General features: G+C 47.8%; 1 protein-coding gene across 5 annotated transcripts in view; it reads left to right on the top strand.

Moving 5' to 3' along the window:
- IREB2 (iron responsive element binding protein 2) overlaps positions 1-18,386 on the top strand; it is a 42,104-nt gene extending 23,718 nt beyond the window's left edge. For 2 of the 5 annotated variants that reach the window (XM_077847837.1, XM_077847838.1), the window contains exons 9-22: positions 298-469; positions 2,135-2,235; positions 4,325-4,441; positions 5,392-5,551; positions 6,231-6,366; positions 7,378-7,462; positions 7,812-7,968; positions 8,425-8,549; positions 10,321-10,425; positions 10,521-10,663; positions 12,696-12,843; positions 12,929-13,051; positions 15,052-15,237; positions 15,840-18,386. In XM_077847837.1, the coding sequence (XP_077703963.1) occupies positions 298-469; positions 2,135-2,235; positions 4,325-4,441; positions 5,392-5,551; positions 6,231-6,366; positions 7,378-7,462; positions 7,812-7,968; positions 8,425-8,549; positions 10,321-10,425; positions 10,521-10,663; positions 12,696-12,843; positions 12,929-13,051; positions 15,052-15,237; positions 15,840-15,950 (1,869 nt within the window). In that variant the 3' untranslated portion in view covers positions 15,951-18,386. Of the gene's footprint in view, positions 1-297; positions 470-2,134; positions 2,236-4,324; positions 4,442-5,391; positions 5,552-6,230; positions 6,367-7,377; positions 7,463-7,811; positions 7,969-8,424; positions 8,550-8,626; positions 8,861-10,320; positions 10,426-10,520; positions 10,664-12,695; positions 12,844-12,928; positions 13,052-15,051; positions 15,238-15,839 lie in introns of those variants that run through there. The other 3 variants (XM_077847839.1, XM_077847840.1, XR_013352103.1) reach the window with 3 other exon arrangements.
- The last annotated feature ends 1,181 nt before the right edge of the window (positions 18,387-19,567 follow it).

Below are 19,567 nucleotides of genomic sequence, written 5' to 3'. Positions count from 1 at the left end.
TGCAGTGTCCGGTCTGAGGTCCACCTCGACGTCAGAGACGTTCACGTGTGGATCTAGCCATTTTCACTCGTAAGCCGTCTCCGCCCTGCCTGATGGTGACATGGGGCCAGTTTTCTGTGGACTGTTTGTCTTAAAATACCTGCAAACCCAGAGTGAATTGATGTGTGATAAGAACCACAGGGAACCTCTTTCATCTGTTGTCACTGTTAGGGGTTAAAAATTAGAGTTTGTTCTTTTCAGAGATTCCATGCCAATCTTACTAATTTTGTGTGCGTTTCTGTGTATCCCTTTATATAGCACCTCAGGCAAGTAGGAGTGGCTGGAAAGTTTGTTGAGTTTTTTGGAAGTGGAGTTTCACAGTTATCTATAGTGGATCGGACCACAATAGCAAACATGTGTCCAGAATATGGTGCTATCCTCAGCTTTTTCCCTGTTGACAATGTGACTTTAAAACATTTAGAACATACAGGTAAGAAGATGAAAGATCATTAGGGTAACTGTTACACGTCCAGTGTGTCTGTCTGAATAAACAACTACCTCGTGCATGGTATTCAATGTTCAGGAAGTTATCTTATTTTGAAACAGTGGCTCTCACATGAACTGCCTCAGGTGTCTTTAGAGTGTTGTGCCCTTTAAACCTCATCCCTCCCATGTGACCCATTTATAGTGATTTGAAGGAATTAGTGCAGCTGCTGGGCCTGGCCTCACTTCTTCCAGGACGGATGGCTGCCACACCGTAGCAATCAGGGCTGCAGTTTCATGGGAGGCGGGCTCGCGCGTCCTCACGGCTGTCCCCGTAACAGGAGTAGAGGAGCCATCTGACACGAGAGGCTGGGGACCGGTGCTCTGTCTAGAGAGTAACAATTTTCCTAAGAGCAGCGTAGGATTACAGGTTCCAGATCTTTTTTGTGGCCTGATTCACAGGAGGTTTGACCCCCTGGTATGGACGACTTAATGTGGCCAGTGCCTGTAAGATCAGAATGTGCCCCTGCCTCCTCCTCATGCGACCCACTTGCCTTTTGTAAGAGACCATCGCTGAGCTAATTAATCTCTGATCATAAGTACATTCAGGGGGTGTGTTCTAGTACTCTTCACTGGGGCAGCAGCTTTTATAAGTTAATAGGTCAAATGGCAAAATGGAAGTGGTCGTTTGGAACATTGGAGGGAACGGTTCTCATCAAACACAGAGCTTTTTATAAAGGGGATTGGGCTGGTAGGACATTTGAGAGAAGTGGCGGAGGTGCCTTCTCCCTTGCGTGTTAATATGACTTGTGTCTTGATGATCTATTGCTCTGTAACAAATTACCCTAAGACTCAGTGGCTTAAAACAGCAATGATCATTATGACGTGGTTTCCACGGGCAGTAGTGGAGGTGGCACAGCTAGCACAGCTGGTCTCTGCTCCGTGAAGCCCGGGTCCCGAGGGTCACTCACCCCTCAGCAGGTGCCTTGCTGGGACTGTCCATCCCAACTCCCACGTGGACTTTCAGGGCGGGTGACCTGGGAGACAGCGCCAGCCAGCCAGGAATTACATTGCTCAGGTCTGAGGGGTCGATTGTGCTTCTTGATTGAGGGATGGCATTGTCACGTTGTCAGAAGAACACGCAGCTCAGGGTCAGTCGCTGGGAAATACAGTCAGCCGCCACCACGTGCTTCCTTGAGGCTTGCAGAGAACTACCCGTAGTTAACACGTAGGTTCTTTACCTTCTGGAAGATCTTGTCCACCCCTTTCTGCTCATGAAACTACCCCTAAGTTTCATTTTGGTTATTATACTGATATTAAAAAGTAATGAATGTCCTTTATGATGGGTGATAATTTATCGTATGCGAGCTTATTGATTTATCTTCTGCAAACTAGCAGAAGATAAGTGAGTTTTGTGAGTTTTATAGAACTGGCTCAGCATTCTTCATCTTGGTGTTGAGTAACTTCTAAAGGGGGGGCTAGTATGTATTTGATCAAATGTTATGAAGGGTAAAACTTACTACTCTTGAGCAATATCAAGTAGTAATTTATAAAGCTATTCTGAGTATTTAGTAATGTGCAGTGTCTGTGTCTTGCTCATTGGAATTCAGCACCCTCACCCCCAGGAGTTCAAAATTTCTTACTGTGTTTTTGTTATTAACCTTCTTTTTAGGTTTTGACAAAGCCAAACTCAAGTCAGTGGAAACATACCTTAAAGCTGTGAAATTGTTTCGACATGACCAGGATAATTCAGGAGAACCCACGTACTCCCAGGTACATGAGAAGCAGCCCCCGGTCACCCAGCCACCTGGGTCTGGATGCCAGCAGCCGTGCAGCCGTGGCCACTTGAGCCTCTCTGCCTCCATTTGCTCGGCTCTGAAACGAGAGGCTGTTCTGAATGGGTTAAATACGTTAGATAGATGTGTTAGAATGGTTTCAGGCACCCAGAAACTGCTCAATAAATGTCCACCATCGTTAGTATTTAGCCAATTAATATTATTTGCTCTGCTTAGATTTTACTCATTAAGTTTATGTAGATTTCTGTTAGTGAATTTTACAACATTTTATTAATCTACATTTTTAATATTTAAAATACAAAATTGACTTTTAGTCTCTCACTCTAATCTTTTTCTGCTTTATGATAAGAGCACCATGATGTGTTCTGTACCTGTCCATTCTGGTAACGCCTGCCTCTGGTTAGCGTCTGCATTCTGTCAAAATCATTATGAAAGGGCAGCCCTGGTGGCGCAGCAGTTTAGTGCTGCCTGCAGCCTGGGGTGTGAGCCTGGAGACCCGGGTTCGAGTTCCACGTCGGGCTCCCTGCATGGAGCCTGCTTCTCCCTCTGCCCGTGTCTCTGCCTCTCTCTCTGTCTCTCTCTCTTTCTGTGTCTCTCATGAATGAATAAATGAAATCTTTAAAAAAGAATCATTATGAAAGGGATTTACAGTTATGTGACCTTAAATATTAAACGTATTTTATAACCTGGCCAGTGTTTCCCATCTGTTGGGTATTTATACTGAAGTAAAATTCGTTTTCAGGGAAGTTTGAATTTTAATGACATTCCTTTTCTTCTAAGAGTTACGATAAGCATCTAAAACACATTTGGTGGTGGTGTAGGTCTGGTTAACTGTTAAGCTATTTTCTTGGGTAGAAATACATTTTTTCACCCAGCTTTATTTTTCATAGCATGTGTCCCTGCCTGAAATCTGTTAATTTCTATACGTGTTTGCCTCTTCCCCCCACCAGAATGCACGCAAGGTGCACAGGAGAGGAGCTTTGTCCCTGTGTTTAGTTCTGCACCTCCAGCCCCGAGAGCAGTGGCCGGCACGTTGCAGATGTGTTAGGTGGATCAACGGGTCCACCTAGGCATAGTGAAGGCCAGTGTAGCACCCACTGGAACTGAATTTGTGTGAACTTTGGGCAGATCTTTTAGCTTTACTCATTGTTTTCTGATCCCTTTCAGCTCTGTTTATTGTAGTGCTTTGTCCATTTTTCTTTTTAAAGACATAAAGGGAGAGAATAAGAAAAAGGAAAATCTTGTATTGTATAATAAAAAGAAAGAAACTTGTTTCTTAAGGATCTGACAAGATTTAAGAAAACTAAAGCCTATTAGGATATTGATTTCAAGGCAGTCTCATTAAATACGTAAAGACAGGGATCACCTGGATCCATGACGTGAAAGCACATGCACAGCAGGTGTGGCAGTTATAATCGGTCAGGGTGGACGGCGCTGTTAAATATTGGTGAAGGCCACAGGGGATGAAACTTAATTTGAACTGATTTTACATAAAACGGACAGAGGAAAACGGTAGAAACGTCAGAAGGAATGCACAGATACCTAGTTGGGAGGTTGGGTTTTAAGAACATAATATTTTTTTAGCCAAGGAATGAAAGTAAGGTCTTGCCGGAGCCTGGCCAGCTAGACACTCTGGAACCAGGAAGAGAAAAGTCCTCTGTCCTTCCAGCACTCTGTGTTGACCAGACTTCGCGCCATGCAGGCCCCCTCCGTTGTCACAAAGCAGGGAAGGGTGAATTTGGAGCCCAGGGGCAGAAGGCTGATAGCTGGCACAGGCATCTGCTGTGTCGTTGGGCATCTGTGACGACAGGGAAGAGAAATCGGAGCAACAGAGTATTCTGTGTGGGCAGTGTGGTTGGTGTGGGGTGGTGCGCACACTGATCTGCTCTTTTAGCAAATGTTTGTTCTGTTTTATAAATTAATCAAGATTGTTTTAAAATCTTTATTTCTGGGGGTGTATATCCCCATTACAACAAATATGGCTGTACTCTGCTTCAGGAAGTAGCACTAAATTGCTGTCTACCTGACAAATTCTGATTCTTTGTCTCTTTCCTCTTGTTTCCTAGGTGATCCGGATTCATCTGAATTCAATAGTTCCATCTGTCAGTGGTCCAAAGAGACCTCAGGATAGAGTTGCTGTGACGGACATGAAGCGTGACTTCCAAGCTTGCTTGAACGAAAAGGCAGGTTACTGCGCCACCACCTTTGTCAGTATTCCTTGTGCCGAGTGGCGAGGGCCCAGGTGCTTCTTTGCCGAGTGGCGGGGACCCGCAGGGGGGCCTGCACTCAGGCTGCTGCTGTGTTCACACGTGTGAGTGCATGCCAGCAGCTGCCGGTGCCTTCCTGTCTGCAGTTGGTCAGTCATTGGTGAGCTTGTGCCGTGCCCACGGTGAGGGTCAGATGTGACGCGTGTCCGTCGCACAATCCTGATGTTGGTGCTCAGTGGTGTGTGTGGCCGTGGCGCTCCTGTGGGGGACGGCCTGCACGGTGCAGTGTGCATCATCACGTGAAGCACTGTTCTTGGAGTCCATGGCCCTTTGGGTGAAACGCACTACACTGGGTTCTCGCTTCCATGAGGTTGGTGACTGTACCTGGATAGCACGCGGCCTCTGACTTTCAGCGTCTGTCCTTCTGAGAATTGCTAACACTGCCTATTCTGAGAACTTGTATCTGGTGCTCTTTCTGGAGCCTTCCTTTTTATAATTTCTTAATTTTTGTTGGTGCTGCTGCTGTGCTAGTGTGGAGCACAGCTGTGACGTAGGATGGTGGGCGTCGCGGTTCCCGGCTCCCGGCCGGTCTCCGTCACGTATTCTGCACGCACTCCGCCCGAGTATCCTGTAAATCCAGCCATCAGGGCTGTGTCCATGCTGAGTACTGAGAATGGGTAGTAGGAAGGCACGGGGAGCTGCAGAGCGTGAGATGGATCCCAGTAGTTAGGCCCGCCACAGACTCCTGTTGCGATGGCCCAGAGTCCAGCTCCAGCGGAGGTCTGGCTGCAGGTGTCTCACGCCTTCCCCGTCATCCGAGTCCGCGCTCCAAGCGTGAAACCACCTGTCGGATCTGCTGTACTTTGTGCTGGTGTGTTTTTCTATTCATACCCAGACTATTTGTGTTTCTGTGTACGTTTGCGTAGGTGGGATTTAAAGGGTTCCAGATTGCCGCTGAGAAGCAGAAGGATTACGTCTGTATTCGTTACGAAGGAAGCGAGTACATGCTGTCTCACGGGTCTGTGGTCCTGGCCGCGGTCACCAGCTGTACCAATAACTGTAACCCGTCTGTCATGCTCGCCGCAGGTAGGCTGTCCCTTTCCAAAGTCCCCTTCCTAGATTACCCGTGGGTATTGGGATCGTGTTTGATATTGGAGACTTCCTGAGATTCTAATTGGGTCTAACGGAGCTTGAGGTTTGATTTTATGTTCTTGTGTTTTTATTACACAGAAGAAGTTCTTTTTATTATAATTTACATGTCTGTTAGTTTTAGGTCATTATTGCTGTTTCTGTTCATCTAGAGTAGAGTTAATTAGCAGGTGTCTTGATGGGTGACCACAGCTGTGCGGGACAGTCCACTGAGAACAGAAGGAAGTAAAAGATTGTTGACAAGGGTCGTAAAAGACAGAACACAGTGTGTTGTATGTACATAGCACAGTCGATAATTGTATAAAGTCTTGTGTAGCGAGTGCTGTTTATTACGATGGCCTGGTGGCTCAGTTAGTGATACGTGTTGTGTGTGCGTAATATTATTATACATCCTTTTTTTTCCATGTGTGCATGATGCTGTGGCTTCGGGCTGTACTTGAATTCACAGTGTAAAGGCTGGTATATCAGTATAATTTTTTATTTTAAATGAAACCAATTTATAGAGTAAAATGGACACAGTAACAACAGCAAATTCATGCCTTTGGACTTTGACCCTTAATGAGTTGCAGACTGACCTGCCGAGCGCTGCCCTAACGCATCATTGTTTACCCTGCAGGTCTTCTGGCTAAAAAAGCCGTGGACGCTGGGCTGCATGTGAAACCGTACATCCGAACAAGTCTATCTCCAGGCAGCGGGATGGTTACACATTACCTCAGTTCCAGCGGAGTGTTACCGTATCTCAGTAAGCTTGGGTAAGTGGCGGTCACCGCTGGGTTGCTTCTGTGCGTGTGGACCTGCAGATCCCGCAGTGATCAAAGCCGCTGTCAGAGCCTTTCATGGGCAAAGAGAAGTCGGGAAAAATAGGCTTTGGTACCTTGCGCTTACCATGCAGTCCGAGGCCCCTCCCTCAGCAGACAGGGCAGGGGGGGGGCGGCAGATTCGAGGAGCCGCCACAGGGCTGGTCTCTAGGACGCGGATGTAAAGACAGACGCGGATGCGGGGCAGCACAGGGAGTATGTTATCTTGGGCTTGTGGAGGTCAGTTTTCAGAAAGAGTGACATGTTACAGGCAGCATCATTAATGGAGAGAATTGTCTTAATTGATGTTTTGTGAGGTTACTGGGTCTGTCAAGCATGAGTTAAGTTATCCCTGAACTTTGTAGAAAATAACTTTCCCGATTCTCACAGACTCAGAAAAAATAATTGATGTTGGCGGTGTATTTTGAAAACTGTTTTACTTTACACAAATCATCAGTTCTTTTGCAAGATTGGCGAATTAAAACATTTTTTTGCTTTTAGAAGAGCAGCTTTTTTTGAGGATTACACCTGGCATTTTTTAGCAGGTATTTTTGTGTTTTGGTTGGTCAAGAATTAAGAGATTTCCTCGCTTCGGCGTTCCTGGCTACAGGGTCCCTGCCGAGGCCTCGCTGCACTGTCCAGCCAGCTTACGCCCCCTGCAAGCAGCGGTATTGGTGTTCCAGTGGGCGTCTTAGAGCCCCTGCGAGTCACGTGTGGGCAAGTGCCCTGTGCGTCGTGCGGGTTTCGTGTCATGGTTAGACAAGCACATCTACCTCGGGGATGCTCTAAATGTCTGAGTTCTTGCGCCCAGGACAGACAGCCAGCCTGACAGCCAGACCTACTGACAAGGGTTAATCCGCGTGTCCGGTAGCCTCATGACTGGGACGGGAGTGAAAGATGAGACCTGCCCTTCCTTTACAGCTGTTACGGCCTTCCGTTCACTCAGGTTTGTTTTTTCAAATACAGATTCGAAATTGTCGGCTATGGATGCTCAACCTGTGTGGGGAATACAGCACCCTTGCCAGAAGCCGTTTTAAATGCAGTAAAACAGGTAAAAATGTGTGGATCAGTGACGCACCTGAAGGGGTTCCCTTCACCATGTTCTATTGTTCCATTATAGAAAGTATGTACTGATGTATTTATAGTCCTGTAGTCCTTGCACCTGTTGGGAAGACTGGATCTTAAAATAATTGAAAGAATCCTTTTCAGATCTTTGAAATAACCCTTTAATGAGGTAGCAAATTAATATTTAGAGGCTTTGATAGTTCTCTAATAATCGGTTATGTGCTTTTTAGGTTATCTTGCTCTCAGACATGTAATATTTGAGATTGCACGTGTATGATTACCTGAATTTGCACCATTTCTTGAATTGAATATATATATTTGTGTATATTTTTCAGGGCGATTTGGTTACTTGTGCAGTTTTATCTGGAAACAAAAATTTTGAAGGCCGGCTTTGTGATTGTGTTCGTGCCAATTATCTTGCCTCTCCACCCTTGGTGGTAGCGTACGCCATAGCGGGCACAGTGAATATAGACTTCCAGACGGAGCCTCTAGGTATCTCTTCCTTTGCACGTATACAGACATAACTGCACACGCTTTTTGCAAACTGGGACACTTCCAAGACCATGTACTCTGTGAAGTATTTCAGGAAATCCTATCATGCAGTCACTCATCTCTGTATTCAGATGAAGAGTATAAAATGCACAACTACTTAGTTTTTTTAGTTGCTTATGCCTGAAGCACTCCCGTGTTGAGTGATTTACTTGGTTTCTGGGATAGGTCTCTGAAAATATCTGAACAGCTTGAAGGAATTACTATTTTTTGTTTTTAAGATTTATTTATTTTAGAGAGCAGACTCCCTGCTGAGCTGGGAGCCTGACGTCGAGCTCAATCCCCCGACTGCGAGATCATGCCCTGGGCCAAAGGCAGACACTCAACCGACTGAGCCAGCCAGGCGCCCCCAGAGAATTATTTTTTATACTAACGTTGATGTTCCCGTGTTCTCTCCAGGCACAGACCCTACTGGCAGGAGCATTTACCTGCAGGACATCTGGCCCAGCCGAGAGGAGGTTCATCAGATGGAGGAAGAGCGGGTTGTACTGTCCATGTTTAAAGTTCTGAAAGAGAAGATGGAGGTTAGAGGCTCACTTGTTTCTTTCTTTTTTTATTTTTTTTTTTAACTTTTTTTTAAAGATTTATTTATTTATGATAGACATAGAAAGAGAGAGAGAGGCAGAGACACAGGAGGAGGGAGAAGCAGGCTCCATGCTGGGAGCCAGACGCAGGACTCGATCCCGGGACCCCAGGATCGCACCCCAGGCCAAAGGCAGGCGCTAAACCCCTGAGCCACCCAGGGATCCCCAGCTCACTTGTTTCTTAAGTAGTTTAATAAACGGAGGTGTTTCTTTCTTGTGTCTTTTTGAATTTAATAAAAATTGAAATCACATTATTTTGAACATGGTTTTTAATAAGTGATAATCATTTTGTATTTGGAACCTAGTATCTGGGAGAACAGCTTAGAGTGTTAGCACTGATCTTTGCTTCTTAGAAGTGGATGGCAGGCATCGTGGATACGGGCAGGATTCACAGGAGCTGCCTGTCTCTCTTCCCATTCAGATGGTTCAGGTTCAAAAGACGCGAGAGGAAGCAGTGGAGTGTCCCTCCCGCCCCTCAGAGGCAGGCAGGCGTCACTTGCTCACACATCTTCCCAGAGAGGTTGTGTGCACCTACACACAAATGCATGTGTTCACACTGACAAAGCCCTGAGAGTAGAAGAGGTATTCACCGAGCAGACACTGTTGGACCCTTCTATGTGCCAGGCACCCTTCTGGATGTTTTGAATATAACCAGGAGCATGGCACAGAATTCTCACCCGGAGAGGCAGGCAGTGAACTGTAAACAAATTATTAGAAAAATTGCCCAATATGTTAAGAAGTGAGAGGTGCTGTGGAAACGTGCAGATTGACCAGAATCTGAGCCGTGGATCGCAGGCGGTCGTAGGTGTTCGACAGCAGGACATGTCTTGAGCAGGGCTTTGGAGGAGGCGTTTCCGTGTGCCTGGACCAAGTGCAGAGCCACCGGGAAAGGCCTCAGGGAGCCCTGATGAGGGCGCCAGGGCGGCAAGCGCACAGGAAGTTAGGGCCCTGGCGGGAGGTGCTGAGGACGGAGTTACAGACCAGGCGTTGGGCCGTTGGTTACATGGAGTTCTTGAGGAAGTGACGGAAGCCTCCGCGAGGTTGTGGACAGAGGAGCGTGCGTCAGGACTGCTCGGTCCTGTGGAGGACCTGGCGGGAGGGGGCTGGACAGAAGCAGGGGCACGTGGGACTCTTATTCTCAGGGTGGTGAATTCAAGCCCCACCTCGGGTGCGGAGCCTACTTTAACTTAAATAAACAGGAGGACAGACCCAGAGCTGGGCAGGTGGGTTGCCCAGTGTGCGGGGAGGCTGCTGGTCGTGGTGGTGGTGCGGGGCAGTGGTGAGATCTCCTGTGTGGTTTGCAGGCAGGACCGATGCCGTGTGGGGGACACGCGTGTTGAAAGCAGAGGGTTATCCCTTAGCCGTGTTCCTAAAGATCACCGCACGCGCGACCACGCAGTCTGTTCTTAGCTGCACGGGTAGCTCTTTTAAACCCTTGACCCTTGTTTTGGATTCTTTAAAGTTTTATATTAAAACTTAATCTTGGGGTATTTGTGAAAATCCACTGTGTTGGAATTTGATGAGTAAATCTTCATTCATTCTGCCCAAAATGCTGTAATGTTCTAGAACATTACATCTAGATCTTAGCTTCCTTTCCCAGTAAGGCCTTTTTAATTCCCTCCAACATTTTTATGAGCCTCTGTCATTTTTATGACCTTTTGACTCCATTTTATCTTTTCGTTTTGTTCACCAACCAAAATCAAATTCACAGATGGGAAATAAGCGGTGGAATTCCTTAGAAGCACCGGATTCAGTTTTGTTTCCATGGGACTTAAAGTCCACTTATATCAGATGTCCTTCGTTTTTTGATAAGCTTGTAAGTATAGTTTTACGCGTTGATCTTTTCAAGGTTGTTATGAACTAAAAAACCCTCATGAGGAGTAAATGCCTTTAACTGTTTTTACCTTTTAGACCAAAGAGCCAGTTGCCCTGCGGCCTATTGAGAATGCCCACGTCCTGCTGTACCTGGGAGACTCGGTCACCACCGACCACATATCACCTGCGGGGAGCATCGCCAGGAGCAGCGCTGCTGCCAAGTACTTGACAAACAGAGGGTAGGTGTGCGGCCGCGGGCCCGTGTGAGTCGGAACCGTGTGGACCCGCGCAGGCTCAGGTCGGTTTTGATAAACGCAGTCCAGGCCTGTAAGTCTGTTTGTTCCTTGTGCATTTTCATTCTCTGCTGACTTGTAGGAACAGAGGTCAAAACGTGTGACCCAGGAGAGGTGTCATAGGTAAGGGTAGTCTGGTCAACAGGAGGGTAGTAAGTGTTTGGGAGTGGAAACTCACACGCAGATGTTCGGCTGTGTGTGGGGTTGGCGCCCGCGCGCCCGTGTAGTTCGGGGTTCCGCTGCGTAGGCCACCGTCACGGGTGTCTGGTCATCGCTCTTTGACCTGAATGCTAACTGGGGTTCCCGTTGTAGCTGCGTTTCCTTATAACTTTAGAAATTGAATTTGCTCCTTTAGATTGAGCCCTTGCAGCAAACTGAACAATTGATTGGAAGTGAGATTTTTTTTTTAATACTACTTTATTGAACAGTCAGCTTTGTTTGACCCCAGATGAAGCCTAACGGCTCCCCCATCCTTGGAGTCCAAAATTTAAATGTGTGTTTTGTGGACCGTAATATGTGTGCGTGAGCCTGGGCTTCATCTGTATCAAATCAGAAGACCATGAGTTTCTGCCCATTGAGCTTAAAGTTTTACAAGAATAATAGAAGAGGACGTAAACGTCATTGTAGTGGGAGATGGAAGTGTAAACCTAGGAAGATTTTATCTCATTTCTACACGATTGATGATGTGGAGTTGCTCTGTTATCAAGACAAAGTTTTTTGCAAAGAGCAGAATTTTCTGCACCGCTGCCTTAGATGCTAGAGCTGTTCGAGTGATGACTTTTCATCAAAATATCGTGTAAAAAATCTGTACCCCGTAACGTGGTCGCACACATCCTCATGCCCATGGCTCTGCTTACAGTCTCATCAGTGCTATTGTGAAGTTTGTGTTTGAATTTTTTCCTCTGGTTAACTGTATCTTGGTATGAATTAAACACTTTTTGGTAGAAGTTGCAAATAGCAATTCCATTTGATAGAACTTGATAAAAATGAATCTGTTATATGCATGGCTTTTATTTGTAGTACTGAGAAATAGGTTTTTAAATATCTTTTGGTTATGATTTCTATCTTGGTCATAATTATGACATAACATCTACCAAAAAAAAGTCCCTGCTTTTCTCAAATATGTGACTACTATATGGGTTGTTTTTTTTGTTTTGTTTTTTTTTAATTTTTTAAAAAGATTTTATTTATTCACGAGAGAGACAGGCAGAGGGAGAAGTAGAAACAGGGTCCCTGCAGGGAGCCCAACGCGGGATTTGATCCCAGGACTCCAGGATCACACCCTGAGCTGAAGGCAGGCGCTCAACCCCTGAGCCCCCGGGGGGCCCTTACATGGCATTTTTAAAAAGAAAGACCTGCATTCGTACTTGTTTGCGCTGACTGAACGATCTAAAGAGAGTTTTACTTTTCCAAAGAAAAGCTATTACCATCTTAGTGTTGTGTGGGTTTTTAGTAAAAGCCAAATAGCACAAGGTGAATTTCTGGAAAGGGGTGGATAATGTTGCCTTTATGGCATTTTGACCTGGGAGGTGTTTCCTGGGAGTGTCTGTTCTCAGGCAGCAGGAAAGCTGCTCAAGCAACCAGAGGTGGAGAAATGACTGATTCCAGATTGGGAGGCATTTGAAATATTGACTTCCACGTGATAGGAAGAAATTGTGTTTTTTGGGGGGGCAGGGGGTTTGGTATCAAGATAGTATTTTTAAGAGTTCATATATTTTAGAGAAATAGAGATTTGTACGGTTGGAATATGTTATCTGAGTTTGCTTCAAAATCACCTGCTAGGGGATGATTATAGAAGAAACAGGATGCCACAGCTCGATGATGACAGGCAGCTAGGTGTTGGCTGTTGTGTTTTCTCCACGTTTGTATATGCTTGAAATTTTCTGCAATAAAAAGTGTTTCTGAGTAAGTTTTATGATCCAGTAATGCGTGATGGTTTTCCATCTGAAATGAAACTGGCTTCACGACTTCCTTGCAGCCTTACTCCTCGTGAGTTCAACTCCTATGGGGCCCGCAGAGGCAACGATGCCGTGATGACCAGAGGCACGTTTGCGAACATCAAGCTGTTTAATAAATTCCTTGGGAAACCAGCTCCCAAAACAATTCATTTCCCGTCAGGACAGACGGTAAGGTTGCACACGAGCATTTAGGCAGTTGGCTCCTGGACCCCCAAGCGAACTGAAGGTGCTTGTGTTTGTTTTCCATCCACAGCTAGATGTGTTTGAGGCTGCGGAGCTGTACCAGAAGGACGGTGTCCCACTGATTATTTTAGCAGGAAAAAAATACGGTTCCGGGAACTCCAGAGACTGGGCTGCCAAAGGACCGTATTTGCTGGTACTGATGCTTCGCTTTTATCTTCTTAAACTTGAGTTTTATTTATTTTTTTATTTTTATTTTCTTTATTTTTATTTATGATAGTCACAGAGAGAGAGAGGGAGGCAGAGACATAGGCAGAGGGAGAAGCAGGCTCCATGCACCTGGAGCCCGATGTGGGATTCGATCCCAGGTCTCCGGGATCGCACCCTGGGCCAAAGGCAGGCGCCAAACCTCTGCGCCACCCAGGGATCCCCTAAACTTGAGTTTTAAACGTTCTCTTTTGTGAGTAACATCTTCTCAGAGTTTGTTTTGCTCATTTGGATTTTTTTATGCTTATTTAGAACTCGTATTGGTGAATCAGGTTGATTCTACATCAGTCTTTCTTGAGGACGTCAGCACGGTGCAGGGAAAGGAGGCCAGTCTGGAACTGATGCTCTGTAATGCTGATCGTTCAGGTCCACTGAGAGTTGTACTTGCTCCCCAGTCGGGGGTTCACTGAGCCCCAGGTGGGCCGAGGGGCCAGGCTTCCCCAGGAGATGACAGAGCCTGGCCGCCTGCAGGGAGGGCATTTCTCGTGCACCCGTGCCTTTGCTGAAGTGCAGGCGGGGATAGGGGGTGCCTGGAGACATCCTCAGGACCAGGGCTCTCCTACTCTCCTCCCAGGCTCACTCACGCCCCTCAGAGCAGCCGTGGCCGGAAAGAGGTGGCCACGCCAGGTGGTCAGATCACATAATCGTGCACACGTCATTCTTTTTTTTTTTTTTTTTAAGATTTTATTTATTCATGAGAGAGACACAGGCAGAGGGAAAAGCAGGCTCCATGCAGGGAGCTCGATGCAGGACTCTATCCCGGGACCCTAGGATCACGCCCTGAGCTGAAGGTGGTGCTAAACAGCTGAACCACCCGGGGATCCCTGCGCGTCATTCTTGAATCTTTTGTCTCCCCCCTAAAGATGTAAATACTCGAAGGAGTTGTAGCAATAAGCCAGTTTCTCTCATCTTGCTGAGATATTATCACTATTGTGAAGATTAGTTACAGATTCAGGTTCCGTTTTTTTCTGATGTTTTTTCTCTTTGTTTTTAATGTTGGAGGCTTTGCCTATATTTGACCCTAGGCTGTCTGGTTAGACATTGAGCGCTGCTCATAAGCCGGGGGTGTTGCCTGGGTTTTGTCGGGTGATGGGCCTTACTTTGGATGGCTGGATGACCACCTGCCTGCTTCACTGGGCGAGCCCCGTGGGTCAGTATGTGCAGGTGCACACTCTCACGTCTTGCCCGATTCCCTGCCCACACAGGGCCCAGGGCCCGGCAGTCTAGGGCATCCATTCGCATCAGGTGATGGTGCTCACTGGGGTGAGAAATGATTCCTGGGCGTTAAAAAAATCATACTGTTTTTATGGATAAAGGACAGGTGTACACGTAATACTGAAATAGACACACAGTACGTGTTTGTGGCATTGAAATTTTAAGGCGGCAGCAAGGAGGAAGATGTGGCTGGAGGAGGTCCAAGAGCTCCTTAGGAGAATGGTAGGAAAGTGGAGAAGCTGGGCCCAGAGCCTCTGGCTGGTTTTCTGCAGAGAACAGGATCTTATCGTCACAAACTGACCCAAGCCTCACTCGTGTCGGGCTGTAGATGGAGTCTGTGGTTTCTGTAGTTGGATGTTGTCTGCTCAAGGTCCCTCATCCTCTAAGTATTTGTAGAATCCACACCTCCTGTTTCCTCTGCCGCCGTGGGGCGTCCTCCTTTATTTCTGTATTTAGTGGCAGTCTGAGAGAGTGAGTGAGCACCGGGACATCCCCCCCCCGCCCCGAGCCTCGGCAGGGCAGAAGCCAGGGAGCCACCTGCAAATACGGAAGAGCGATCTGTACATGCTCTGATGCGGCACTGACCTCTAGCGTGTGCTGTGAGGTTAAGAAGCTTTATCGAAAGGCCACAAGTAGAATTTTTTCCCTAAAAATGGCCCAAAAAAGCAACTTTCAAGAAATGGTTGGAAGAAGTAAAATGCACATTTGTTACAGGGCGTGAAAGCTGTTTTGGCTGAAAGTTATGAAAAGATTCACAAAGATCATTTGATTGGAATCGGCATAGTTCCACTTCAGTTCCTTCCGGGAGAAAACGCAGAGTCCTTGGGCCTCTCCGGCAGAGAAACATTTTCCTTAACGTTTCCTGAAGAGCTGTCTCCTGGACTAACGTTAAGTATAAAGGTATCTCTGAGACTGAGTCCGTGACGGCGTCGTGCGCATCAGCGAGAGGGTTGCAGATGGAATAGAAGGGATGGTCGTGAATTGCACGCTGACGTCAGTCGTAGCGTAACGCGTTGAACCCATGCTGACATAGCTAACCTCTGAGGGAACGTAGGGAGCACAGATCCTTAGTCCAGAACACAGGAAGGCGCTGGCTGCAGGGACGGGGCGGAGTGGCAGGCATTAGATAAGGGACGGAGAGGAGCAGGAGCGGTGCGACTCCCTCACTCGGAGGCCAAGGTCTCTGTCATGTGACTTGCTCTTCTTGGTGACGGGACTTGTCATTGAGAAAGGGGGGCGGAGGGGCGCCTGGGCAGGGCAGGCGGTCCAGCGGCGACCCCCGACGTCCATTCGGGTCTTGATCTCAGGGTCGTGAGCTTGAGCCCAAGACACAGGGATGAGAACCCCCGTTGTGTACTTAGCTGTGGCAGGACTTCCAGACAGGACGAGGGTTTCCGAGCATGTGGCAGGTGTGGTCGTGGAAATTGAAGACCGGTGGTGTGCGTGCTGGGGACGCTGGGAGGATTTCACCACTCACGGGGGCTGTTTCTGTTTGTTTGAAGACAAGCACTGGCAAAGTATTCAGCGTGATTGCTGCTTTCGAAAATGACGTGGAAGTGACGTTGTACAGACACGGAGGATTATTAAACTTTGTGGCACGAAAATTCTCATAGTATCTACTCCACGCGGATACCTGTCAGAACTGCTAACCGCAGGGAAGCCTTTCGGGCTGGACCAGGGATCTTTGCTCTGGAGCTGCAGACGTCCCGCGTGCTTGGCGGTCTCACCGTGGGTGTAAATGATAATGAATCATCATAGTGACTGAAATGAAATCTTCCTGATTTTAAATAATAAACGAATGGTGCTATTAACATTGCTAAAATCAACGTGTGAGGTGTGCTGTGGGAGAGGCCTAAGTCCGGGGGTATTTTATCGGACCATTTTGTAAATAAAGGCAGAATTTGAACTCGTGTTGAAGATTCTTACACGAATAACCTTCCTGAGGTCGTTTTGTTCCGCGCCTGTAAAACTGTGCACTGCTGTTTGTTGGTTCAGACCAGCAGTTGGGAAGTCAGAAGCCAGGTGAGACCCCGGACTGTGGACGCTGGACTCTGATTCGCACGTGAACTTTCTGATACTTTCATCCTCTGTCAGACTTGAGCTGGACATGGTTGGCGTCCATCGTTTGTGATCCAGCCAGGCTTACCCTAGAGTCGGTCTAACGGGGGCGCTACGCGGCCCCGACACCCTGTGCCGTCTGGCCACGGCCCCCTCGGGTGGACGTGGAGCAGTCCGGGTGGCGCCCCGCGCTCACGTTGTTCCATGATTTGTTGCTGTGACGTGCTCGCCAGCCTCAGACGGTGTGACATCAGGACATCAGTTGGGTCAGATCATGTTGCTCACGTTATGTGACACTGTTACTTCCTAGGACCTATTATTTTAGGTGTCATTAACCAAAATTCCACACTCCCTTACAGTTGCTAAAGAGAGCTCGATCAGTAAATGCTAAAATGATTTCCTCTAGGCTCTTAAATTATCCACCCTAAATTATATGCTTGATGCTCAACTCTAAGCATTTTTTAAGTATTGATTATTTCTTAATTATTTAAAATTGATTTCCTGTCATTCTGAATCCATATTTTACCTGGGATGCATGATTCTATTAGTTATGTTTTTGTTTTAACCAAAGCTGACTATCAGGATAAAACACTTAAATTGTTGCCACCTGGAGACTCTGCTTTCTCCATCTGCATGTCCCTTCACCGCAGCAAGTGTTCAGTCTATAAGACGTTTGGTGACTTTTAAGAAAAAGTTTGGATAATTAATTCCAGAAAGTCCTATACCTTTTTTTTTAATTAAGAACTTAAACTTAGCAGCCAAAAGGTAAATTGTAGAGTTGGTTTTTTTCGTTTTTTTTTTTCTTCACTTGGAGATCTTCCTCTGACCCAGTCGCCCGCATGGCCCAGAAGGACTGTTCGCTGAATTTCAGCTGAAACTAGCAGAGCAGGGGCTGCAGACCGCTGAGAGCTTGGCACGCTCGCACTCCCTCGCGCCCGTTGGGCATAGTCTGCGCGTCTGTGTTTAGACAATCACGGGGACTGCGGTCTGAGGACACGATTTCCCTTTATTTAAATTTTCTATAACAACTTCTGTGGTACCTTCTGTTGTGTTCTTGATACGTTGTTACACCATGTATCTGTCCGTGCATGTGTTTAATTTACATGAAAACATGAATTGGGTTGGGGGAGTGGACGGGTCCCAGGTTTCCCCGGACATGAAGAGGAGGTGGCTCCGGGTGCCTCGCGGGGACGCATCGTGCCATCTCAGGCCACCCTGAGACCCCGTGTCCCGTGTGCCTGCCCGCTGTGCCCGCAGCCCCGCCCCGGCCACGTGCTCTGTTGGCAGAGAGGGGTCATCTCTTGCTTTTACTGTTTTATTTACCTCCTTTGTTGACTATATCTGGGTAATTTGGTATTTCAAAAAAATGCACAGTATCGTAGGAAGGGAGCATACTAGGCACGTGAGAAGCACACGAGGGTGTGACCTGGAGGCTGACGTCAGAGGCGTTAGCGCAGCAGCAGCTTTTCATCCCAAGAAAACGAAGCCACCTGCCGTTGCCACGTTTCCTGCCTCAGTGTCGCTGCTCCCGCCGACCCCGGGATGAGGGAGCCATGCCGCTGTCGGTGCCTCCTGGGGGGCTGGCAGGAGGACAGCCCGCCGGCCTGACGTTTCTCTGTGGTTGTATGAAGACCACGGTCTCTACCTGTGGGTGTAGGGGAAGGTGCTCAGACACTGGGTGTTGACCTTAGTTTGACTTGGGGTGATGGAGGGGGAACAGGGAGGCTCTGTTAGGCTTCCTCCCCTCCTGTGTGATAGTGCCGATGTTTCTATCAATTTTACATATAATATATGACTATGAAACCATGTATCTCAAGTAACTATAAATCATTGTCTATTATTTAAAGCCAACAAAACAGTGTAACAGTTTTAAGTTCAATAATGTCAAGTATTGTATAAAAATATATTGGAGGCAGAGTTCAGTTGACAATTGTGTATATGTTATTGATGCTGTAAATTATTTTTAATAAAGAAAATTGTATTATCACACATATCTTGCTAGAAAATATTTTGTGGTGATTGAAAATAAGACCCCAGAACTTAAAGAGAACTAGGACGGCCTCCAGAAATTCCTCTTCGGGGATGTTCCCTCCATGCTCGGCGCTGATTCCCCACCTGATTCCCGACCTGACCGCCGGGAAGCGAGCCATGTCCCTCTTGCTGGCCGGGAGCTGAGGCCTGAGCGCTCACCCCACATGGGGTGGCCTCGTGGGAACAGGGGAGTCCGCTCCATGCAAGCGTTGTTCCAGCGGGTTCTCGGGTCCGTGGAATCCCATTGCGACAGTTGAAAAGACTGTCCTGTCCCCAGGGCGGGACCCCTTGCACGGGGCAGAGCCAGCAGGCAGCATTCCATGAACAGCGGTGAGGTGGGTAGTGTCTGCTGTCTGAGCAGCCCCGTCACCTCGGCTGAGGTCTGATGGTCTGACAGACTTCACACCACGCTGAAAATACTAACTACGATCGCCTCCCTGCAACAGCCCCGGTTCCGGTCTCCCCGGCATCCTCAAGCACCTGGCGCGCTGGCACACCTTGCAGATTCAGGAGGAGCTGGACCGGCCGCATGACCTGCTGCAGACCCCGTCGTGGAGGGTTTGTGATCCGGATGACAGCTCGGACGGAACTGGTCTGGCGCGCTCGGCTGTGTTACACGGGGGTGACTCTTTCCTGAGGAGGCAGGCTGGAGATGTGGGGTTTTCACATCTGCGTCCCGGTTCCGCGGGCTCACGGGGACTCCCTCCCTGAAGCACAGCTGCCAGGGCCTGGGCCTCCACCCTGAGCAGTGTGTAATCTAAAAATACCTGCCCTTTGTACCACTTTTCATGGCAGCCAAAATAAGCAATGAGAGTTTGTTAAAATTTGGTAGATGTAGGGGTGGGGGGGCCCTCAGGGGGTGGGGCCTGGTGCTCTTGATCTCAGGGTCCTGAGTTTACGCCCCGTTGGGTGTAGAGATGATTTAAAAAGAACATGAAAGGGCAGGTTACCAAATAGTCTTTCTAAAGGCGGCGGCGTGGGTGGAAAGGGGCCTCTCTGTCCCCATGTCCTGACCCCAGAAGAGCAGAAAGTGGAGAAGCAGACGCACCGCTGAGGCCAGGCCGGTGAGGAGCTGGGCGGGGACCAGCAAGCTGAGCACCCTGGCCGGGAGTCAGATTTGGGTTGTGGGTCCCCTGAACTG

Source organism: Canis aureus, chromosome 14, assembly GCF_053574225.1.
Source record: "Canis aureus isolate CA01 chromosome 14, VMU_Caureus_v.1.0, whole genome shotgun sequence".
NCBI lineage: Eukaryota > Metazoa > Chordata > Mammalia > Carnivora > Canidae > Canis > Canis aureus.
Note: the sequence above shows the minus strand (reverse complement) of the source record. Positions and strands in the feature narration are given on the sequence as shown.